At 37.4% G+C, this 26,414-nt stretch overlaps 1 protein-coding gene across 4 annotated transcripts in view; it reads left to right on the top strand.

Annotated features, from left to right (window-relative positions):
* The window catches only part of LOC108680799 (ichor), a 42,272-nt gene extending 18,625 nt beyond the window's left edge, over positions 1-23,647 (top strand). The window contains exons 2-6 of one of the 4 annotated variants that reach the window (XM_018169700.1): positions 7,436-7,498; positions 7,800-7,846; positions 8,953-8,996; positions 18,307-18,380; positions 18,812-23,647. In XM_018169700.1, coding sequence (XP_018025189.1) covers positions 18,938-20,305 — 1,368 coding nt within the window. In that variant the 5' untranslated portion in view covers positions 7,436-7,498; positions 7,800-7,846; positions 8,953-8,996; positions 18,307-18,380; positions 18,812-18,937 and the 3' untranslated portion in view covers positions 20,306-23,647. The other 3 variants (XM_018169701.1, XM_018169702.1, XM_018169703.2) reach the window with 3 other exon arrangements.
* Positions 23,648-26,414: the final 2,767 nt, after the last annotated feature.

Genomic DNA, 26,414 nt, shown 5'->3' with positions numbered 1-26,414 from the left:
CTCTCTCTCTCATAAGAAATGGTGAATTTTTGGCTGTTATCTTTGCTTTTAATTTCTTGGTGTTGGAGAGCTTCAAGCAGGAATAAAGCAGAATAACAGGAATAAACAGGAATAAAGCAGAAGCCACGGTAAACTGACAACGACATCTGGAGTGAGCAACATGCAGGAGGTCATCAGGGACGATGTCCTCAAGGCAGCCGAGAAAACGGTGCGATATTGAGATATACTGATATAGGATACCATAATTGCATTTTGATATTCTAACTGATTTTAAGATAATTTTTATAACTACTATCTTATTTCTGATATTTATGCAGAGTGAAACAGATACAATTTTCCCCATCTAGAAAGAATATTGTAATTGTTACTTTACATGAATGACTCAAACACATTTACAGTAATTTGTTTTAGCTGCATCATACCAGAGCAATTTGACACCGGTTTTCCTTAAATTTTAATTTTTCCTCATTTGTTTAGATCTTATGATTTAGTATTAGTATTATAATAGGTACTATTGCACTATTTTCTTGTGGTATCTGGGTGACGAGTAACCATTGAACTATAACCATTTTACGGTCTACTCTACAATCGGAATCAATACAGTAATCCATCTCTCATCTCTACGTGTGACGCTCAGTTCGATCCCTCGTTGAAAATGCGATTTCATGTATCTGAAGTTGATTTGTTTAAAGATTAAGTTAATGCTATGAACTTGTTGTTTCTGTCTTTTCTCTAAATTAGTTATTTTCTTCGGTTCAGATGTTGATTAAGGCATTTTAAGAGACTGCGGTCATGGCCTCAGGTTTTACTAATAGTTTGACGTTATTCTGACTGCAGGGCAACTTCCGCTACCAATAAAGAATTTTCAAATTTCTTTTAAGAATGATTGCGTAGGAGCAATAAAATAGAAAATATATTGCTGCGCATATGGCAATTACAAAGAAATGATTGGAACATGATAGTTATATGGTAACGAAGCCTACTTCAATCTTCCGCGTTTTCCGTCGGTTCTGCGAATTTTTTTCTTTATTATTTATTTTTTTTTTCACTCACGCTAGCCCAAATTACGCATTTTAGTCTTGATCGTAAGTTTTAATAGCATCTGATAGTAATCGAAAAAAACAACGAATAACTACGAAATCACTTTGATATGACCGCATGGAGGAGTACGCGAACTGTCACAGCTTCGAGACCCAAGGCACCGTTACTTGGACTGTGTCACATCTGCACCCGGAGTTCAATTGATTGGTCAAAGCTCTTGATGAGAATACGAGCAATAACACTTCGTGAAGGCGTGTAAAAGCAAGAAAAATGACTCGGTCTCCCTTAATATTACATGTGATAGTCCGGACTTATATACATGTCAGGTTATAATGGCAACTGAAAATTTCCTCCTACTGAATGAGATCAACAAATTTCACTGGGAATTTGGTTATTTGTTATGTGAGTGCATTTTTATCGCATGTTCTATCGTCATATAATCACAGCAGTGTGGCAAAAAACTATTGATCCGATCTCAATGGAATGGTTAACACATAATCAACAACTCCGACGTTTTGATGTCTTCATATTTTATGGTAACTGATCATTTGCAATTATGGACCACCTGGCGACATTGGTTGCTTAGTCAGCTGTACAGGGCCATCATTTCGTCCCTCAGCATGAAAACTAGAAGCTAACGTCCGCAATCAGAGCTCCATGACGCCATTCAAAGAGGTAGGGAGATGCGACCGTCAAGCTTTAAGTTCAATAACGAGGACTCCAGAGCCACGAGGGTTACAGGGTTGCAAGCGAAGCGAAACTGAAGTTTCAATCTCTCCAGCTCGTCACGAAGGTCCGTTCTTCCTGAAGCGTTCAGCTCAAGTCATGGTTTCTTCGCACAAGCGAAGGTTGACACGCGAGCTGTGCCTAGCGACGAATTTACCTTGAGCGAGGGAGGCTCGCATCCTCGATCACAAGGGCGATGAGATTGATTTCAATGATTTGTATGCTGAGTTCACTGCACCAAGGATTGTGTTTAAAGTCTTTCGCTTTCGGTACTGCTTTAAAATGATAAATTGTGAAAAGTTATTGATATTGCTGGTTACATAATTCTAAATGAAATAATTTTATGAATTAAAAATTTCCCAAACTTCTATGTGGACAAAGCAAGAAACGCAATAAAGTCAGCTACAATTGACCATGTTAAAAGAAGCCTTCAATAATATTGTGAAAATATTGTTGATGCATCTGCTTCCAAGAAGAGTCAAAGAATCAAAGAAAAATTCTCAAATATTGGATAAACAAAATTTGCTAATACCATATAAAAATTACATAGGTAGCCGAGACCTTGGAAATAATGATGAAACCATTGAAATCTTATTGAAAAAAATTGCACTCCTGACAAGAAAACAAGTTGAGACTTGGTGAAGTTTCTGCAGGTAGATTATCAGGTGATACCAGAGGTTGTGCGGCTAATGTAGGCCAGGCAGTGCTTAGGAGGTCAGTGGAGCGAGGGTTGCCAGAACCGACTCCTCGGCTTGCATGGCGCTGTCGTCCTTATGGCTTCTACAAGTCTTATTTACTATCCAACTTGTTCTTTAATATTGCCGCAGGACATCGTGCATGTCCAAAGTTTACAGTTTGATTTGAGTGAAGAAATTAGAATGTACTTTGATACAATGTCTCTCAAAGACGTTTAAGTGCAAAATAGTAAAATAAATTGTACAGTTACATTGAAACTCGTTTGCATTTTCAGAGCTAAATTTTGAACTGATTATTGATTATGCCTGCATTAATTACTGAATAAATAATATACCTGCCTTTGTGTACTGAAACAACTTCTATTATTCTACACTCCACACCCGATCCTAGTTAATCTAGGAATGACCATCAAACTGATCACGCGTCTCAATAGAATTACTAAACAAGTCCTGGTACTATTTCAATGTTGAAAGTCATCATCCATGCCATGCATTCAGTAATCAAAGTTTTCCATCTCGCAATATTATTTTCGATAAATGACCTACAAATGGACTCTAAATAAAGTTTAATTTGAGAATTCTTAGGCAATTATAACTTCGAGCTTTGATAAATGTCAGATTTACCTGGCTTGTGCTATGTATCGTCTGTTAAGGATGCGTCTCAGTATTTTACTTCGGGGACAAAATATCTAGTTTACATACAAAACTTTCGTGTCGTGAAGCTTGAATTAATAACAAGATTTCTTATACGATCGTAATCAGGGGAAATCTCTTAATGAGTACCAGCGCGTGCGTGAGGCCTGATGAACATATATTTAGTTAATGAGGTACCTGAATTTGGGTCACTTCATAATCTTCTCACAGCTCACTCATCAGATTATAATCACTCCCTCATCGGAATATTCGGAATGAGTGTGAAATGTGAATCACAATAACTTGAAATTCTTCAGTGCGTCTGTTTTTGTCTGTTATACACTTGTATGACATGGCATGTAGTAGAGCATGAAACACTAATGTATGTATTATATTCTTAAATAATTCTGATTGCAAAAATGTTCCTAAGACTCTGAACTAAGTATCGGGATATAAAATGATGACTTTTATTTCATGAAATTAGGAGTCAATTAATAATCTTAACATAACCGACCTACATCAAATTGAGTCCTGCTTTCATAGGGAGATTTAACGAATTTTTTTCTAAAAACTTACATTTTTATTATCACATAATTTTTAATACTTTATTAGAATTAGTATCTGGAATAAAGTTAATCGTACATTGTGGCAAGCCTTAACTCGTATTCTTCAAGTACGCCGCTTAATTACGACTTTTAAAAGACTTCATAGAGAAATTTTTCAAATGAGCTGGACTCCAGAAAATTTTTAAGTGCGATCTCACTCTCGTTTGAGAAAGTATTTCTTGGTTCAAATGAAAAAAAAATTACCACTAATTTTTAAAGGTTTTCAATACATTTTCATTTATGAATTTTTTCTGAGTAAATAAGTGAAAAAGGGCACATTCCAGGCATAAATAGACATCATAAGATTGACCAATCACAGCAAATAACGTCATAAGTATTTTTTAATGGAACATCATCTCAACTCCAGGAAAAATGAACCTTATATATAGCTAAAATCCCCTATAAGCGAACATAGTAAACTAGTGACTTGACGGTCCGAGCAATTTCTCAGTAAGTCACATTTAGCCTGACCTCCTAAAGGCACGAAAACGTGGTAAGGATTTCTGAGTTACGATTGCGTCACAGGCAATCCTTGCCGCCAACAACTCATCAGGCCGTAATATTGGTCAGCATGCGCTCCCATATTAAGAAACATCTTGGCTATAGTAATTTCGAAGATTCTAGGTCATTGACCTTACCTCACTAACAGCCATGACTGTACCATCTGATCTAAACATTTTTCTTTTAACTGCTGTCACATACATCTTTCAAGCCGAAAAGTTATTCGAGAAAACAACTTGAAATCAGACATCACACCGGGTTTGTAAATCCGACCATCAAAATAAAAATAATTGTTATTTACTTATATTGTGGAGCGACGGCTTGGTATGATTGTTTATTGCAATGCTTCTGTAATCACACTTCCCAATCTTTTATGGGTAACTTATTTAAATAAGTGCCTGACATATTGAAGTGTAGGTATTCTCCGCTACTAACATGATGAAACGTAATCACACGTGTTTGTTATAAGAAGGTAGGTCGTACTGTAGAGAAGACAAGTTTATTTCCATAGGAGCTGTAGGGGAGCCAAGCAGCCACTACAGACGGAGGGGTCACTGCCCTTAATGTAGGCCAGAGAAATCTTCGGTGGAAGCAGCTGAGCTACGCCCGCCCGCCCGGCTGCTTCTGCTGCTGCTGCTCCTCAGCTCAAGCCCAAGGAAATGAGCGCTAAGAACTGCCACACGTCCACACTCCAACAGGAAACGCTCTGCTCAACCCACTAAGCGGACGTGACATTTCGTCACAAGAAATGTCCAATGGAGTTTCGGACGATGATCGAGTTCGACCGCAAACCTCGTAACTGAACTAATACAGTGTCTGTCTTTGCTAAAGGTGGTAATTGTTTCTGATTCCAAACGCAAAAACTTTGTGCTGGTACAAATTCTACAGAATATCACAATCGCTTTTATATTAATCAATATATTTTCCTCAAATATTTTGCTGAAATCGCATGTTGATATTGAAGCAGGACCGCAATGAAATAGACAAAACACCGTCAATTACTTTCGCAAGCGGAGCACATCTTCCGTTTAACATACCTGCTCCCAACGACAGCACCACGGAACGCCAGGGACCTAATTCTCGCCGGCATGTCCGAAATACCACAAAATTACCGCAGCTGCTATTGGTGTCAAATCCGACCGGATGGATTAACGAGAAATTTCGCTGTAGATACGCACGCTGAAATATAAGAAATTTGAATGAAATGCTCGAAAGAGGCTATTTAAATCATACGTGATAAACTATTACATTCTCAATTTATGTTGCCCTCGTTCTCCAGAGAGTATGTGATAATTTTTTGGTGTAGTTCTCTTAGATTTTTTTTCGTGCATATGAGTGTAAGAATATCTACGAGACATTTTCTCGTCTCGCCATCTGCATGGAGACGAGCACGACCTCGATTTGCACGATTCTAGCTGCCATCTCCAACCAGGTGACAAGATTGGTAATAAATGTGCCGGTTAGTTTCTTGCTGGTCACAAAAGTTATTTTGAGACTAAATATCACTAAATCAAGTGGATATAAGAATTTAATGATGCGCCAGATTCACCTGCCACTAAAAACTTTATTTGGTAATGTATGTGCCGGTTGGATTCTCGATTGTCACAAATGTTCTTACGAGGCTAAAGATATTAAAAAAAAAAACAAGTTGATCGATACAGGATTTTATGATGCTGTAGATTCTCGTGTCACTGAAAGTTTTGTTACCTTACTGAGAGTGGAGCAAAATTATGAGTCAAAGATTTGAAACAGAATAAACATGAATTTATTGCTGATCCAAAGCTGTCAACGGAAACATTATAGAATAGTTTTCATTATCTAAATGGAAGGTCATACTTTTGAACCCATGACCATTTCCTGTTGTTCTGATGGTGAGTTATGCCCACAACACAGCGAGTGTTGATTGCATTTTTCGACTTGAAATCAACTTCTTAAGGCAAACAAGTTTCGTTTAAAATTTTATCTAACTTTGTATTGCTAGATATGTGATAAGAATTGTGGAGTAGTTGACATCGTGGCAAAATTACTCTTTCAGGAACCAATTTCCACTGATGCTGCAGTTAGTTACAAAATAATCAAAGTTAACACAATCTTTTTCCTGATGTAATTTAAGTATTAAAACATTCAGCAATGGCGCAAAGGTCTTAGTTAAGCTATAGTGTCAACCCAAAGCTAGCTGCAATAATTTACCCAGGTTCAAGGTCGTCAGTTAGGCATCTAAATTTAATCCAAACCCAGATGCGTTGCCAATGTTAATTGTTATGTAATTGAAGTATTGAAAAAACACCAATGGACAGTAATTAATCGAACGTGCATTTCATCCATCCAGCCCTGAAAATTCGTCCGCTTTCGGTTATAAATTCATGTTCCTTTTCCCTTACAATTTATTACGTTACTCTGTCATCCTATCGGAGGACATGAGCTCGTCGAAAAATTTTCATTGTTAGCATAAAAATGGCCGCCGGTAATAATAAATGGATGTAAATTTCAAACGTCACTGTCAGTTAAGGCGAGTCTGTCGGTGTGTGCCCGAGTTCTTTTTTCTCGAGGGCCTCCGGTTCATGGCTCGCTTGTCCCCGTGACCGAGAGCCTGGGGCTGGGAGCTGGTTTCTGCCGTTTACTGATAAAACGAAGCATAATTCCCCGATTTGGGGCTTCAAATTTAGGTTACATATTAAACCCATGAACAGAATGCAAAAAATGTTGGTTAATATTTGTATATTTTAGTTTAAACATGCATTTGAGAAGTTTTTATGAAGTTGTACAAGTGATTGAATTAATTTATGCTAAATACTTGAGAATAAATCCATATTTGGAGATTTCCCCTCTACAGAATAAATTTACTTGATTGCTTCAATCAAGTTTATAAATTTTGTAAATATTCATTATGATGCAGTCGAAGCCTGCAAAAGTTCATGCTTGCATGGCAGAGCTTGCTCGATAACTCCATCTTCTGGAGGAGCTACGGGAGCACTGCCACAACTAAGTTGCTCGAGCCTCGGTTGCGAATTTTTTGCCCGCAGGCAGCCCGAAATCCTACAAACCAAAGCGCCATTGCGCTGGACTGTTTCTTTCACATATGAATTGAATTTGATAGAATCTAATTCAAACAGCAGCTTTATTGGGTATACAGCACTACGTGACAGTACAGTATTTGATTTGTGAGTATAAAATCTTTACGAGGACTCAAGAAAAATAAATACGTAGTGATCTTATAATACATTTAATGTGCAGATGGAAGAGTGATGGTGTGGTGGCTACAGCGCGCTCGACAGGTGGATTGGGCTCTTCAACGTGGTGAGTTGAAACATGGGAGGCGTTGGTAAGTGGAACAAATCAGTTAATTTGTGTCCTGTCTGTTCCTCCTCTAATTCTTACAACTGACTGTCCAATGTTTATTTTTCGGGGTGATTGTGATACTTGAGTGTGGACTTGGTTCATAAAAGTTGACATTGTTATGATGCCTGGTGAATTGGACAAGGGTCTTCTGTAACTCTGTGTGTTTATATCCCCTTGGTTGTTGATTGGATCCTAGACTAATACGCATAATACAATTTGAACATAAGACAAACCAAAGTATCATACTTCTTCCCGGCAGATTTTCTCGAACAGACTACCTTCACGAGCTGACTCATCACCACCATTGTAAGTACGGGCCAAAACCCATCAGCTCGGAAGAAGAGCTTCGTCACTAACAACTAAAACTGCTCCAAGTTTAAGTGCTGCCTTTAAATAAGGTGGATCTAGTATTACCAAATTAATATAACGTTCCCAAAAAAGTGGGGTACGTATCGCATCAATACTGTGAGTAATTGCCTTATATGATGACAATTTTAAATGAACAAAATACTTGAAAATAAAATATACTCGGACGAAATCGGAAGAAAAATGTTCTTGTCTTTCCTATAACCTGCAGTATTATAACATTTCTTCGAAACAATTAGACTATTCCCTTACTTCTCTGTCTTTCGTAAATGATCTACTTGGTTTCATGAACGGATCAACGTTTTTGATGAGCATGTAATCCGTCTATCATTCAAATAGTTGATTTTTATTTTACAAAGTATCTACTTTGATTGAGTGTTTCATAAACGAATATTTTAGATGTTTGACGAGACTCTAATTCTATTAACCATCAATCGACAACCATGATTGCTTAGTGACCAGAATTAGAGCGCATAAATAACTGGCGTAAAAATTTTTCCATGTCTTCTAATGTGTGAATGGTTTTGATTGTAACACCCACAGTAATTAACGCAGAATGAGTCCACTTATTTCCATGACGAAAATTTTCGAAAACATTGTTCATGTAATTCTTAAATCAATGTACTAAATCTCTAACCTGAGGCATCTAGGAATATTTTTTTAATGTTGCAACAGTTCCTTGTTTTTAACAACAGCTAGACGAAGTTCAAATCGTCAACAGCTAGACGAAGTTCTACCACAATTTGTTTACGTCACATGCTAACATTTTTGCATAACTTTAGTTTCAAGTACATTTTACGTAATCTCAATGATCGGGATTTCTAAGTGAGCTGAAACTTGAGTGCTATTTCATTCACAAATTTTTCTCCTTTTCAAATTTGTAAACACAAAAATTATCCTCATACTTTCTCCTATATGCTCTTGGGTCCTCATTAACCTATTCAATAATAAAAAGATTAGATATCTTTCACTGTCGAATTATAATTTTTAATTCATTTAACAATATTATGAAATAAGTGACTTAATTGTGAGCTCTTACTTTGCAGGGCGCGGACTGGCTTCCCGCTTGACTTTAAATTTCTTCTCCCACGTGAGTTCTTTAAATTAAATAAAATGTTTCTGTAAATAATTATATACGAATGGGATGTTATTCTTATCTACCAAAACCAACTAAAATTGTATAATGACCGGAATATGCTGCCAGAATTCTTATTTTATTGAATAAATGAAACTGTGGATCAGAGTGGATCTTGAACAAAATTCAAGTCTATAAGAATGCACCTATATACGGTGCTCCGAGTATTCATATTACATATTAAGTGATGGGAAAGATTACTCTAAAGAATTATTAAACTACGATGACTTCGAATAAATAAGTTTAATTTATAATGTTTATTATATCAATTAATTCAATAATATGTTCAATTTGTTCCATACATTTGTCCTAATGGCTACAAAGATTATAAACCGTATATATATTTATATATGAGAGCGATGTAAAATCGTAAATAAATCCTCGGCATTTTGCCATTGAAGAACGTTTACAAAACGATAATGTCACTTGAATTTTGGTTCTACGCAAACGTCTTACACAACCAAAATATGTTCCTCTTTGAACAATATTGTAAACTACAAAGAACCCGTTAATCCCACTATATCAAAGTAGCAGGAATTCGTTTCGTTCGTGATGGTTTTATTGCACTCGTATTTAAGGAACTTGATACTTTTACATCTCACCGTAATCGCTGTAAATTTACAAGCCTGTCTGAAGCCCTCGTCATGATGGCTGTCGTCCGCACAGTAGCCATGAACTCGGCGTCGACCGATGATTCGAGAGCAAGGTCTTGTCGGCAAAAACCATGCGAAACAAAGAAAGAAAAAGTGGTCACTACTGCATACTCATTATTTCTTCATTATCATGCATTATCTCATTATCTATTGTTTTTTTAATGAGAAAGAATCACGAACCTATGGAATGACAAATTTGAAGGTTCTGCGCATGTTTTTGGCAAAGGTAACTGTATTATTAGCGCCTCTAAAGAGTTGCAAGGAGATATTTAGTACCTTAAAACAATAACATATTTCAACCATGATATTATGATCATGAGTAGCCAAATATTTTTTATATTTCCCTAATAAATCGGTTGTGGGTGCTTTAAGTTTCAACCAAATAAGATGAAATGCGCAAGTTTTTCAGCTAGACAGGCTATTGACATTACTTCCCATTTCTATTTATCTACATCACATCATTTTTCTGTTACTAAGCTCAATCCACGTGAAATTATATTAGTGTCTGTGTATATAATTGCAAATTCATTAGTATTTTCCATTAAATCATTATTATCGTTGACACTATGAAAGTGGCCATGAACTATTCTCATGCAATAAAAATTCAAATTGCCGGGTCATTGCTCGCTTCAATTTACAAATTCCTTGGGTGCTTATGAATTACGATTTGGCTAAAACGCCGCTACAGTTTATTTTAACTCTAGGTACTCACGTGTCCAACGTATCCATCTGCATCACATCGTTCACTGAGCGGTTTTAAATGCCATTAGAAAGTCGTACTCATTCATGAAAGGTTATTCCCTTCATACTGACTACATTTAAACCACCTTTGTTTCGTGTGACCAAATGGAAAATTGGTAGAACCTATGCAGGTTCATGCAAGCGTCGCATACCATATTGCCATCTACTGCTCGCATGTACTTACCATGCAATGGGACCACATGCCGCCTATGTGTCTGCAGACCAGAAATTCTCTGAGAGAAAGTCAAGACTTGAAGCTTTGCTTGCAGCGAGCCACTCGCACTGTAGCGTAACCGGAACTCTGGAAGCTATAATGGATCGAGGCTCCAGCGACGTCATGACATTACCGGAGAAACTCTGCTCAGCCAACGATCGACAACGATTAATCTTTTCCCGATTGCGCGCGTGCTTTTGTCTTAACGCAGCCTCGTTTTCTTTAGAGATGCGTAGTTATAAATTAATCTGAAATGGACTTATCCTCTTTTTCTCTTGTTTCTTTAGCTGGAATACTGGTAAGAAATAATATCGGTTTGCTTTTAATAACCATTTTTTCTAATTGTGCACATTGATTTTCGAGTTCATGAATTTTAATAATGAAGGATTCGAATATTTTTGTTAATTAATATACCTTAAGTGACCGACTTATTGCTTTCTTAGATAAATTTTCGCCCAATCTCCCCACAAATTGAAGTCTTTTTTTAACTATTTTTTAAGTGTTCCGATTCATACGATATACTAGTGCATCACGCATCAAGATTGTCATTTGAAGTGTCGTTTCTTTGTTGCCATCCATGATTGCTTGTCTCGTCGGTAGTATGTATATTAAGTACAAGTGTTCATGAACGAATCCTTGACCTCTGAGAATGAGCGCTTCTGGAGTTCGTTTTTGTAAAATTTTATTTGATGTTATATTAAGGCTGCTGAAACCAATTTATTGTATTTGATACTATATTAAGGCTGCGGAAATCAATTTATTTTACTTGATATTATAATACGGCTGCTGAAACAATTTTATTTGATACTATATTAAGGTTGCTGAAATCAATTTATTTTAATTTATATTATATTAAGGCTGCTGAAACAATTTTTATTTGATATTATTTTAAGGCTACTGTAACGAATTTTTATTTGATATTATATTAAGGCTGCTGAAGTCAATTTTAAAGACTGTGGCGTATGAATTCAAAACTCGTCAAATTCCGTTACAGAAAATATTTTGGCTTCAAAAATTGAATCATGTCCCCTCCCCGTTCAAACTCGTATTAATTTTAGGCCACCACAGTGCTATATTATAGCACCAATTTCAGGTTATAACAGTGCTATATTATAGCGCTAATTTTAGGTTATAACAGTGTTAAATAATAGCACTAATTTTAGGTTAGAACAGTGCTTATAATAACACTATTGTTAGGTTAAAACAGTTCTATATTATAACATTATTTTAGATTAAAACTTTGCTATATTATAACACTAATTTCATGTTAAAACAGTGCTATATTAAAATACTTATTTTAGGTTGAAACAGTTTTATATTATAACATTTTTTATAGGTTAAAACAGTGTTATATTATAACACTAATTTCCGCTCTTCGCAAGTAACATAAAACTAAACCATCAGATTTAGCTGGTTTCATCTGTGATATTTTATCTCGAATAAAATTACTTGAAAATTATAGCTGCCGCTACAAAAATAAGGTTTTCGAATAATGATGCTCCATTAAACTCTCAATCTCAATTCATTCGCTAGAAATATAAATATGTTAAAAAAGAAGCACAATAGAACGCACGCATGCGTGTGCGGTCTTCCCTCACACGCAAGAGGCTCAGCGTTCAGCCTCTGAAGTTCATTGACACGGCGGAGTGAAAGCACGCAGCCGACATTGACCTGTATACTGCTGCTGCTGCACGAGCTGCTGCTGCCGCTGCTGCACGAGCAACTTCTGCCGCTGCTGCACGTGCTGCTGCTGGTGCTACTCGTGCTGCTGGTGCTTCTTTGCCTGTGTTGGTGCTTCTTTGCCTGTGCTGGTGCTCCTCTGCTGGTGCTGGTGCTACTCGTGCTGCTGGTGCTTCTTTGCCTGTACTGGTGCTTCTCGCGCTGCTGCTTCAGGTGCTTTTCATGTTTTTTTCCGTGGTGACGCTTTGATTTCTCATGTTTCCGCTTGTGCTACTATATTCTGATGCTTCTTGTGTTGACGCTTCTGGTGCTGCTACCGTTTATTCCCTTGCTGCCAAAGATGCTTCTTGTACTGCCACAGATGCTTCTTGTACTGCCACAGATGCTTCTTGTACTGCCACAGATGCTTTTTGTACTGCCACAGATGCTTCTTGTACTGCCACAGATGCTTCTCGTACTGCCATTAATACTTCTCCTCTGCCGCACATGTTTGTTTCGTTGCATTTGTTGCTGCCGCTGTCTAATCCTTGCGCTGCATCTCTTGATCCACCTGATAGGAATGTATCAGTTGCTGCTGTCATTGCTTGGATCTTGCTTGGTGGCTTTTGCTACTGTCGCTCTCTGGTTCTTTCTTTGGATCCTTGCTGCAGCCGCTCTTTGGTTCTGTCTTTGGATCCTTGCTGCAGTCGCTCTTTGGTTCTATCTTTGAATCCATGCTGCAGTCGCTCTTTGGTCCTATCTTTGAATTTTTGCTGCAGTTGGTCTTTGGTTCTATCTTTGAATCCTTGCTGCTGTCGCTCTTTGGTTCTACCTTTGAATTTTTGCTGCAGTCGCTCCTTGGTTTTATCTTTGAATCCTTTCTGCTGTCGCTCTTTGGTTCTATCTTTGAATCCTTGATGCAGTCGCTCTTTGGTCCTATCTTTGAATCCTTGCTGCAGTCGCTCTTTGGTCCTATCTTTGAATCTTTGCTGCAGTCGCTCTTTGGTCCTATCTTTGAATCTTTGCTGCAGTCGCTCTTTGGTTCTATCTTTGAATCCTTGCTGCAGTCGCTCTTTGGTCCTATCTTTGAATCTTTGCTGCAGTCGCTCTTTGGTCCTATCTTTGAATCTGCTGCAGTCGCTCTTTGGTTCTATTTTTGAATTCTTGCTGCAGTCGATCTTTGGTTCTATCTTTGTATCCCTGCTGCTGTCACTTTTTGGTTCTTGTTATGTAATGAAGCTTCTGTCTAGAGCTTTTGGCATTCTATGTTACTGCTACGTGCTATGTTGTATGCGTTACTGTTTCCGAATTCCGCTGTACTTGAAGCTGCACCTTCTCATCCTGTACCCTTTGGAACGGGCACTTAGTTCTTCAAGACAGTCACTGCTATATCTCCATCAGCATCGGCTCTTTTTAGTACGACCAAAATTCCTTCTCCTTGCTGCTTATCCAAAGTTGTTTCTCCTTGCAGCGGATCCGATCTATTTTATTTGTTACTTTAGTTTTAATTGCTACTTTTTCTGCAGCTGCTTCTATTGCAGATGTTTCTGCTGCAGCTGCTACCACCTACTCTCCTGTTTTCGCTTACTGCGGCAGCTGCTTCCCCTCGCCGCACTAGTACTTTTACTGATTAAAGAGGAATTACACCTCATTCTTATTATAAGGTGTAAAAATAAAAATAAAATACATTTCAAATTAAACAATCAAGAATATTTTCCAAATTAATCCACACCAAAATTGTCGAATCGTTCATATTTTTCGGTGGCTTGCGACGGTCACAATAATATTCTCATGTTCAAACTTTCAGCTCCGTAAATGTTAGTAGTCGGAATTTGAACATGCGAGAATATTTCAGGCATTGAAAGAGAATTTTACGATTATGTATAATGCTGAGGAAAGGGACATGCAAATATTTTTTTATGAATATAGTGATCACGGTAAATCGATATAAATTTATGAATGTTTGCTGAAAATGTATAATGGCTTTTCGAACGCGTATATTTTCGGTATCGTGTTATTACCTTGATCTGAAATTTTTTGTTTAGGATTTTCATTGAGAGAGTGACTTCTTCTCTAAATAAACTAAATTAGATTTTTTTCAAGCAGGACTCCAATGAGAATATTATCTTACGGGAGTTATTAAAAATAATGAGATTCTCAATGTAATTTCTAGAACATCTAATTCGAGCATCGATGTGGTAGTCTTCTAGCATTCATACGAACAACCGTAATTGAAATTTAAACTTATTACAAATGTATCGCGAACGATTCTTTCTATTTTCTATTCATTGTTTATTCTTCCTTCTTTTGGTTCTCATGTCTTCCTTCGCCTCCCATTTAGCCGAGAGGCGCACTCAACCACCGCACCGGCGCGGTCAACAACAAGTTTCTCTTGAGCCGCTGCTGGACTTTCTTTAAGCGACCTTCAGAGTCCGTTAGACGACTTGGGCTCGGGAATGCATTTCGAGCTGCGCGTCCGATCAGGAAGTTTTTGCTGAACTAGCAATCGTTGCGCAATATTGTTTCCCAAGCCAAAAAGATAGAAATTTATTCACTTTTCATGGGAAACCAAATTTTATTCATTCACATTTAAGGGGAAATTCCTTTCGGAATGAATCCTCTTTAACACCACTGATGACAACGTAAATTTCAACCTTCGCGTACAAGAAGTACAAGAATTATGTGACCGCCGAAACATCCCATTGCAACCAACATAAACTATGAATTCCTCCATGTTGCCCTCGAAATTTGTACCGTATAAGAATTTCCGGGTTTCCAGCCTTTAATGTACCCGATTATGAGGTTCTGGCTGACACCGGCTATCTTTCGCAACACAGCAACCACAAAAGCTATTAGGAAAAGCGTCGTCATCGAAGAAGCCCAGCGTTTCTGGTTCGATCCGTGAGCTTTGTTCCGGCTTCTAGTTCTTGTCAGTCACCGAGAGAAAGTCCTTCGTTCGACCTTCTGTCACCTTCAAAACACTGAGTCTCACTCGTAGGGGCTGTCGTTACCGCTAACTTATTCGTCAGCGACGACTTACAGTCATTCAAGCCTTTTGTTAGCAAATTTTTATCATTTCCTCAGCTTTCTCTCGGAAGAAGCACAGAACGCACATGTTTTGCAACTGAAGTTCGGATTGCTATCTAAAGTGCATTGAATTTCCCCCGGAGAGACAACCGTTGAGAAGCTGTTTTTCGTCAAACGGGTATTCATTTCAACACATTTTGTCCATTTTTGACACGAAAATTCTATTTTGACTTTATTATTTATTATTATTAATTGAATTATTATTATTATTGAACAATTATTTATTAATTCATTAGCATACAAATCAATCCTTGAGTCTTCAGCAAGCACACAATATTCGGCTGTATATATACTTAGTAGATAAAAAGGATTAAAATTGTATTTTATTTTCTCAAAATACAAAACCTGCCATCATCAACACTTCAATTGTCATCATGTCGTAAAAAACATTGTGATACCGTTTAATTAATAAAATTATTTCATGATATGTTGTAAGGAATATCTTGATACCCGGCAATTCGCAGAGAAAAATAATGATGGTTTTCCATTAATCAAGCAATAAGTAGGAAAATATCATGGTTACTTGCAATTTATGTAGGATTATCACGATAAATTTCGGGTTATCTGAGAAAGTCATAATTTTCACACATACGTCAAATTAGCCATTGTTGTTTTATTCCGAAATGTTCATTGGTATAGATAAACAGCTGCACATCCGCAGTTTAGACGATAACTCTTCTATGCGACACAGTTTTCACTTTGCTTTACTGCATGCTCCGTATTATCAATCCGCATCCTCAAAAATGCAAAGTACGGCAGAGTTTCTGCATCGTTGTACTGCATGCCCTTTCATTGACATGCGCTTCAAGGCTTAAATGGCGCCGTGTATATAGTTTTAGCCCTGATGACCTGCCTCTGATAGTCATTTGCATCCATTAAGGTTTGGAGTGCGCTATAGTTTCGGCATTGCCACGCTGCATAAAATTATTTACATTAATTACATTAAAAAATTAATTTCTATCATTTAATGAAATTGTCACAAACTTTGGTACGTGAATCGCCTGTGTTATATTCGAGGGCCTTGCAAGTGGTATACGCTAACACTTTCGGGGTGCTACACGATTTTCAGTTGTTTAGTTTTTACTTCACTAAAATTTTTACTGCAAATTTTAAGATAATCTTAAAGCGATTTCCGACTGTAACCGCCCGCTGCGTATCTGGTCCCAGCAGCTAAATCATTTTATTCAAGCAAATCGCTTACTTAATACGAAAGTTATTACTGCTTTTTTAAGACGCAATGCACCTAATAATGAAAATGGCAGCTAATATGTAATATAAGTGATTCGTAGAGACCACACGGAGCCTCCAAGTGGTACGCAAAGACAAAATGTGAGGGAACCAATGTTTCCCGCCAGTCTTTAGGTTCCGGTGTACCGCGTGCCTTCGTCACCCCAGAACGAGGGCCTGCCGCCCCACCTCCGCCACCGTCAGCAGCTGCACGCACATACGGCGCGCGCACAGGAGGCGCCGGAGAGAGTTTAATAGGACACTCGAGAGAAGAAAGTTTTACCGACAAGTTCAACGAACTCAAAGCTTGGCTCGCAATTGCGTAGCCGCAGCATCTCCGGTCTTATTTTCGGGATTGTTATACGTTATAGAGTTCCTTGCAGTAACTAAAAGTCAAAAAGGAGAAATTGCTTGAAGCTTTGCCCTATATTTTTTTCTTTCCTCATCGATAAAAAATCCATTCTATGACAACATTATAATTAATCTTATTCAATATTTGTTCGTTAAGCTCTCGTTCGAATTATAATTATTATTAGTAATATCTAATTGGATTAAACAAATCATTGGATTGTAATAATTCATTATTTTTTCTAGTATTTTCTTGGCTTGGTAATTTTGAATGCAGAAGCAATCATGACTTTCAGTTATTAGGCATGCCTGCTCATATAACATTTCCATCGTTTAAAATGTCCGCGGAATTTCCGGAATATTCTTCGGGTTTTAACATTTTCATTGATTCCTTATTTCACTTGATTGGAATTTATATATATACGATTGTTTTAAGTATGATTTCAAAATTTTCAATTCAATATTACTTTTTAAGAACTTAGTAATACTGCTGAATTTTCTTTGAGTTTCATACAATCTCGAACATGGCTTACTACAAGAAGAATATTTTTGGCCAAAAATGAAACGAAAATATTAAAGCAGCGACGACGCTTTTACCAAAAATATTAGCAATGGCAGAGACCGCTAAGTAACCGCGATGGGGTATTGAGAAAATGAGATTGACTGGACTTAGTAGTTATGCTGGAATTTGTTCTCTATTAGGATTATTTACTTCCCATTGTAATGGTGTGATGTTGAAATTTTGTACGACATTTTATAAACCAGATCTTCATTAGAATGTAGTCAAGATGATAGCCAATTCGGCAAACTTGCCAACCTGAATAACGCCTCAATTGCCCTTTCATTGCAAAGCGGCCTCGAGTTTCTCTTCCCGGTTAAGAATGACTGAGCGGCCGGCTTTTGCGGCGATGTAGTTTTTCTTAACGCGCGGCTTCTCAGAGTTCAATGCCGCTTCAAATGCTCACTGTCACTCGTTCCAGAGCTGATGAATAAGTATTAAGCGATGAACTACAGCCTTCTTGTTTAGATCTGCGTCGCAAAATATTTCATTCATCGTTTTCAGCGCCTACGTTTCATTTGCGAAAGTGGAAAAAGCTGTCACCAGATTTCCACGCTCTAATTTTCAAACTTCAGAATATTTTTTTCGTTTTGTCTTTTTCGCCCAAACACAGGTCACAGAACAGAAATTCGACAAATTTATGCCACTAATTAAACTATCATTCTGTAATCAACAAACTTTTAATTACAGGATTCACAGCTATATACAGAGAAAAAGTATTCGTTTGTTTCATGGAATCGATATGAGCGAAATCTAAATTGTTTCCTTCTGTCCCAGGTGATCTTCATATGTCTCCGAGCCCTCGTCTGCCCTCGCCAAATTTTACTTCCGTGACATTGGCAGGATTTTAAGTGGGTATTATTTTATTATTTTTAGTTAGAAATGGCATAAAGAAGGTTATAGATTAATTTAAGGCACAAAATGAGATAATATTCAGGTCGTATTGCAATACTTGAAAGGGCTAAGGACTGGTGGTTTTCATTTGGTTCAATTGCAATTTTCATTAAGTACGGGTGAACTCAGAATCTAGGCATAATATTTGTAAATGCAATTCTAATTCAATAATTCAATGAAAACTGATGCACACAGTAGACGTAGTAAAATATTACGCACACAATTATTAGTGAGAGTCCAAGAAGTGAAAATTTTTGCAATATTTGACAAGTAAATGAGTATCAACTCTATCATGTCTTTTATGTATGTATTCAATTGAAAAAATATAAAAATTATACTCAGTGCAGGCCCATTCTTCAAATTTTCTAAATTTTGAATGTATTTCCAGATTTTCTTCAGTCCGGCAATGCGGTCGTAAGTTATCAAATATTGAACTAAGCATTCACAATCTACATGCCCTGGACAGTCCTTCTTTCCTCCGACCCTACACTTGACCTTCGCGCTGTCTTTCCTCATGAAAATCCAGCCCCACCCATCATCGGCCGATGCCCTTCGTACGTGGTCTCATGAAGATCTCTTCGACACGCGGCACTCACACCAGTCCTCCGAGACTAAAACCACCATGGATTCTTACGATCCTTTCATGATGAGGGAGTATCAAAATCATAATTCGACTCTAGCGGAGTTAAAGCCGTTGGAACCAATGGACTATCTGAACGTATCCCCAGATACCTCTCTAGGACACCACGACTCCATAAATAACAGTGAATGTTCTCCATCAGGGCAAATTTATCGAGGAGCTTTGCTAAGTAACACATTCCTCGGCTACAGCGGTACTCCCGAACCTGTGTCGACGACCACATCTCCTCTGTCATCATCTGCCGTGTCCGTAAAACAGGAGGAACATGATACGTTCGTTGGAGCTGACGACATCGATGATTTGGCTTCGATGATCGGTTGTGCTAACACTGACACCAGCCATCCAACTCAGCCTATAGCTTTCAGTGATCAAATTGAGCCGTCCTTACCTGAACCCTCGCTCACCATCGACGATTGGCTGATGCTGGACATGAACAAATCAGATATGACTGATAATGTCACCAACTCAGGGCTTTCCCCAAATTCTGACTTGTCTTCACTGGATTCACAAAACCAACCTTCAACAACGTCTTCATTGCACACAACTCTCGATTACTCCACCCATCACCACCACCACATCCACCAGCACATGCACCAACAACCAATCCACACCCCACTTCAAGCCTTATTGGCAGCTGGGACTGTAAACAACAGCAACACCAATTCCTATCTCCAGGGAATAACAATGTCTGAAGACAGCTATCAAAAGGCGCAGCCTATATTATACAACAAATTAACTCAACCTCAGAAAGATTCGTTGAACAGTTTGAGCCCAAGTTTGTTGAAAACTGATCCAATGTTCAGTCGATACGGTTCATACCCCTGCAAGGATTCGACTCCTCATTCGACTGACGTGACGAGCTATACTGTCACTACAACGGATGATATTTTAGTGACCAAGTTCGATCCTCGATACATGGAGCAAACTCAGCTAGGATCGCCAGACTCGGATTTATCTTCAACACAATTAGGTTACGATTATGGAGATTTTAAAGGAAAAAATCGCAGTCGGCTGAACAAAAGTACAAAGTTAGCAATACGAACCGAAGGGACGAAGGACAAACCTGTTCATCACTGCACCGTCTGCAACAGAGGCTTCCTCAACAAATCCAATATCAAAGTTCATCTCCGCACGCACACAGGAGAGAAACCTTTCAGATGTGAGACTTGCAACAAAGCCTTCCGCCAAAAGGCACATCTGTTGAAGCATTATCAAATACATAAAAGAGGAGCAAGAGATTGACTGGAAGTACAGAGTCCTTGGCAAACGATGTACCATAATGAAATGCCTGACGAAATTTAAAAGGACTCCAGATAGAACCAGAGATATTTATCTATTTATTTATTTATTTCCTATCTTCGAAATCGATTGCTCGTTGTGGGTATTACTGTTGCAGATTACTTGAGTTTGCTGTTGATTATTCTCGGTGGACATTGAAAGATGAGTGTCGAAATTTCGCCTACAATTTTGACAAACATATATGTTGGGGCGGTACGAATAGCTCATAAAAGAACGGCATATAATTCTACAAATAGCCAGGAGTTAAAGTAAAACTTATTGTGAACTAAATTTATTTGATTTACTGTCTAGCCCTTATCACAAACTATTACATGAGCTTCAGGGCCCACTAGAATTGTGGAAAACAAAATCACATTCATTATTTCAGAAAGATCATTATTGCTCGACTATGTAATGAAATTAACGATTGAAAATTCGTATCAGCAGCTGCAACGAACTATCAGATTACAATCGGTTTGGGGAAATTTAGATTTGGCCGTGGTTACATTAATCAAACGCAACTGTTTTACAACGGAAAAAGTAATGAAAAATCTGTTAAAGGGTGTCAGCATCACATACAATTTCAAAGGTTTATTAGGCTCACGGGGAATATTTCCGTGTATATTTTCAGGTGAATTTTCGATACCTTTTTGATCAGTGTCACAATGGAGAAGGACCTGAAGTTATGCTTGTACACATAAATTATTTATTCTTCTTTCATTATTGTGTTTCATCCATAATAATTGATTAGCCACTCGTAGAAGAAGTTTACTATTCGCTTAAAAGTCTGTCGCAGTGCAATGCCACTTTGTAACACAGCAGTGCCCGAGGGTATTGGCTTAGGGCAGGATGGCTGCCATGAGTTGCGGGGCTGCGCAGAGGGAGAGAGTGAGTCAAGGGAGGGGGCGAGAGCGCCCTACATGCTAAGTGGGTCAGCTCGAGCCGGTCGACTGGAGAGCGCGTCTCTCCAGCGCTGCTGCTATCCGCATGCAGAAAGTTGTAGCGCAGCAAAACGATGTGTCAGCTTCTGCAGAACCGCATCCCACCCAACCCCCTCTGCGTGCGTTGGCTTGTGTCGCTTTCTAGACACATTTTAGTATCTGGCATTGCATAGCGCACATTTCAGAGCTAAGCAAGGCTCCGAGCATATTATTCCTGGCAAACTGCTGGGAAATGTTGACGCTCGTCAGAGCGCTGGCGCTGCTTCGTGACCTTGAATTCCACTCTGGCGAAAAATTTGGTCATGGCCCGAATTCACTTTTGACGCGCATGCCGTAGCAAGTCCAGGCCTCTTAATTACAGTGTTCTAGTAATTGAAATATATTAGACAGCGCTGTCTACCGAGATAGGTTTAATTCCCTAGATGTGTGATCTCTAATATTTTGTTCATTCAAGCATTTTTTCGTTTATGAATCTATTATGCTAATGAGTTCTGGTTGACTCAGGTGACTTGTAACTGCGACAACTGTTTTTACTGGAGAGAAAACAACACCAATAGATCGTGAGGCCTTTCAATTTATTGCATCATGGTAACAATAAAATAAAGATACTCTCGGAAAATGTCGGAGAAGTGCTCCCTACAACATTTCATCCGAGAATTAGACTGTAACAATTACTTTATGATCGATCTATTCTCTCCAATGATAATTTTGAACTGAAACTCGAAATATTCATACGAGGACAGTTTTTGTTTCCGTACACTCTGACCGGCCCGCCAAAATCAGCACTTCATTTCAAAACCAATCCGCCGCCTCTCAGGTTTTCAGGTGAATGGAAGACGTCCGCTACTTCCAACAAGAACCGGATATCTGATTACTTATAAAACACTACATTTCGGTGCATAAATCGATAGCGTTATTTCATTATTTTGCAAGAGGTTAGAAATAAATCATGCATCCCTGTTACATCTACCACGCATCTTGGTCTCAGTGTCTCCTACTACTGTTTCCACTTCTACGCTGTAGTTTACTTCTCACTCTTCTAGGGCTGATTCTGCAGTCCTAGATTCGACCCACCGCTTTATTATTGCAAGTTTGTTGTCGCTTCCTTGAAGTTTACGACTGTCCGTCTGAAATCAGACGTCTTTTATCTTAAACGTATTGTTTACACGTCGTATGACCTGAAATTAGAGGAATAGATTGTCTAAGTGATCACTTGTAATTAAAGGATTGACTGATAATTGAACCAGTGTGACTTGTGTCAGAGATCTATCCGTGAGCATGTAGGTAGTCCATCTATTAATGACTGGTGAACCATTAAAATTTTTTTATTCGTTATGTTTCATGACACATTGTTTTTTATCCCGAAAAAACTCTGTGGAAGAAGATACACGATTCTTCAATAACTTATAAGGTTAAATTCACTTTTTCCACCTGCTAGTTTCAATTAATTTTAACCGGTATTCAGTACTTGAATGGTTTGCCATTTTTCATCGATAATCACAAGATGATATTGCAAATTACGTATGTTTTGTTTGTAAAAGAGAGACGGGAATTTGGTGCGAATGAATGGAAAAGGTCATGACATATATAAGCCTTACCCGAGATCTGTAGCGGCCTTGCAGAAGTAAAGCATATGTTACCCACTGGCAGGCCGATATTATTTTGTTGTGAGAGGGGAATATAGTTAGCTGTAACTAATATTATTATTCGAGTTTTCCGTCTTCTTCTGCCTCACCACGGTGTTATGGTTTGCTGTACATATTGTTGCTATAGAGATGCTCCAAACACAGGAATTCTGATCTGTCGTTTTGTGTAGAAACAATCCATTCTCTTTAATTTATAACTTTCATCGATCGTTCGTCTCATTCATGTAAATATAGGATGATAAATATATTTGTTCGTAAGAAAGAGATCAAGAATTATCATAATTAATTCTTTATTGTTTATTTTGTGTGTTGTTGGTCCCGAACGCTGTTCTTCCCTCGACTTGTGACACGAATGTTTTCACTAAGATACTTTTCTTCTCGTAGACTAAGTAAATCATAGAGCATTCCTTCTGATAGCTTTTCTGTACACTTGCACCTAATCATGAGCATGAGTCGTCTCCACAACATCTTGTTACGCGTTAGTACACATGTCAACTTTGTTTGGAAGCTAACATATTGTTCAGCTTGCTATTGTACAACATTCTGAAATCTACGCGAACAAATGTAATGCATAAAGTCAACTTATATTTTATACCATCATCAAAATCTGTACAGAAGAAGCATCTGAATTTATTTTTGTAACTACTGTAAAACAAGATTATAGGAAGTCGTCAAGCTTCCAAAGCGCAGGACTGCAGAGTGACACTATAGAAAGATGGAGAGACAATAGAATATAGTAAAGCAATAGAAATGAAAATAATATCGAATAGTAATATTAAAGCTGTTGAAACTAGCATAATAACTAGTTTCCGTATTACGAATTAAAAAGCACGACAGTGAATTGTATTATAATTATTGCAGACGCCACTTCCCACAAGTTTGAATAAATGATAGCCTTAAATAATAATATCAAGTAATATATAATATTGAATTTGTTTTATCCCCAAACTTGGATTATCCCACGTAAAGTTACCTAAACATTTCTAATTATTAAACACAATTAAAGTGTTACAGCAATAAATATACTAAACCAATTAACATTATAACTAAATATAAGAAGTTTACTGCAAATTTTATGTTATCAGATTATAAATTAGTTAATATACTGCACGTATTCGATAGAATCACATAAATTTGTCTAAAATTTAAAGAAATAAATAAATTTTTGAAAAAACTAACCCAGCAGCTGAAAAACAGATTTAGCGATGAAAAGCAAAAATTTCCAACATTCGTGATTTTGCTCGTAATTTTAGTTATACTGTAAAACCGACATAATTTTTTAAGTCAATAACGAAAGTCAAAGCACACATGACCGTAGGATGTTGTCAGTAGGTTTACCAGTTGGTGAAAAATTTTTGTTCACTAATTCCAACTTTATCATGTAAATTAGTTGACTATCCTGCTGCGTACAAATGAGATATAAGAATTTTCCGTTAAATGAACTTCGATATGTATAAAAATTTAAAAATTGTACCTCATGCTACTAATCAAATACGTTCTGCATCAGAGTAAAAAATTTTAATTGTAATAAACATAAAATATAAGCAAATAAAAAGTGACTTCACCTTCAATTATTCACACTATTTCGACTGCGGCAATCATATAACAATTATGACCATTATATTCGTCGTAAACATTGGAGACACAAATTTACCTGCTATCTCCATCATTACTGACAATTTTAGAAATGCATTCGCAGGAATAAAAATCCATTTACATCATCAAATTGCGGACTCATTGCTTGCATCACTTCAACTGACATGGGGGAAAATTTCGACTGTTCTCATTTGTAAATATGAAATTCGTTTAAAAAAATTTTTGAATGCCACCAAGGATCTAAAAACCTAGAAAATGTCTGCTATTTCTCCCCTTCACCTAAGTCACAGGCTAATCGAGTTTGGCTCAACGGACAAATGCGACTATTTTCATCCGCGCCTAATATACTTGGCTAGTATATCATTTAATTAATAGGAAATCATAACTATTAAATTAATTATTTGGCAGTGTAACGGTTGCTGATTAATACAACTCCTACTACCTACGTATAGTAAACCAGCAGTTCACGGGTGTGCTTCACTCACGAACTTTTACTGCTTCAATGTTTGCTGCTTCATCGAACGTGTAAAATAAGTTGGGTATTCTGAAGGCTCATTGTCTTCTTACGAGAAAACTTTGAGCCCAGGTGAAGTCCAATAGAAATAAAGTGAAGCTTTAACACAGGGCTTTCAGTGACAGTTGAATGACCGATAATGATGAAAGTTTGATGATAATTAATATTTTAACTTATTTATTGCTTCACAAATAGTGAGCGTTTGACGTCGATTTGAGAAGATTAATGAAAAAATCGTTCATAATGAATGAGCGCCCGCCTGTCTTCAGCACTAAATCTTGGTAAAAAATTAAGTGAATCAGCCAGGCGTTGGCTTCCAACACTCCACATATTAGCCAGTTATTGATTAATATATATTGAATTGATAATATTTGAAATAAAAAGTGCACCTTAAGTTAGGATAAAATATCAGAAAGAAAATGTAATAACTTAGAAAAATATCACATATGCACTCAAAAACTCTAATATTTTGCTCTAGGAATAATATAACAGAGTCTAAAGTGTTTCAAAAAGAATAAAGTTTCTCGAAGACACAGTTGTGATTATCCCACAATAAAATTCTCCGATATATGATCCAACATATTGAATTAAATTGTGATACTCACAATACGCTAACATTGTAAAGTATGTGTGTAGTATTTGGCCATCGAGAGCCAATAAAAGACTCAATGCTTGTAGTACAGAAAGTTTTGTGCACTGAAAGTTATGATAATCAGAGCAAAAAGTTTATGGAGTAAAATTCCCCAGAAGCGCATGAATCTGTCTGTCTGGTTATTGATGCTCATTAGTAAACTTTTCTTACCGCCTACAGTAACTCCGTAGATGTGTTCCTGAATAATTCATCTACGGACTTGACTGTTGAAATGAGTACTAACGTAGAGTTTAAATATTTTTTGTTGCGTTGAGACACTACGTACGACGAGCAAATGTATTACTTGCATCAGCAAATTAAGTGCGATTTGAATGTGTTTCCTCGATCCACTTACTTTCATTAGAATTTTATCTTTTAATTTAAATTATCTCACCTGCGTTGGGTAGTTCTTGAGCGGCTCATCATCAAGGAACCAGAGCAGATTAGTTACAGAATTAAACAATATACACGATTTAAAATAAAATAAAATCTCACCTGCGTTGTGTAGTTCTTGAGTGACTCGTTGTCAAGGAACCAGAGCAGATAAGTTACAAAATTAGACTATACGCAAGTTTAAAATATAATAAAATTTCACCTGCGTTGTGTAGTTCTTGAGCGGTTCATCATCAAGGAACAAGAGCAGAATAGTTACAAAATTAAACAATACACAAGCTTAAAATAAAAAATCTCACCTGCGTTGTATAGTTGTTGAGGGGTTCATCATCAAGGAACAAGAGCAGAATAG

This window comes from Hyalella azteca, unplaced genomic scaffold (genome assembly GCF_000764305.2).
Source record: "Hyalella azteca isolate HAZT.00-mixed unplaced genomic scaffold, Hazt_2.0.2 contig1089, whole genome shotgun sequence".
Classification (NCBI taxonomy): domain Eukaryota; kingdom Metazoa; phylum Arthropoda; class Malacostraca; order Amphipoda; family Hyalellidae; genus Hyalella; species Hyalella azteca.
This window is presented reverse-complemented; position numbering and strand designations above follow the sequence as displayed.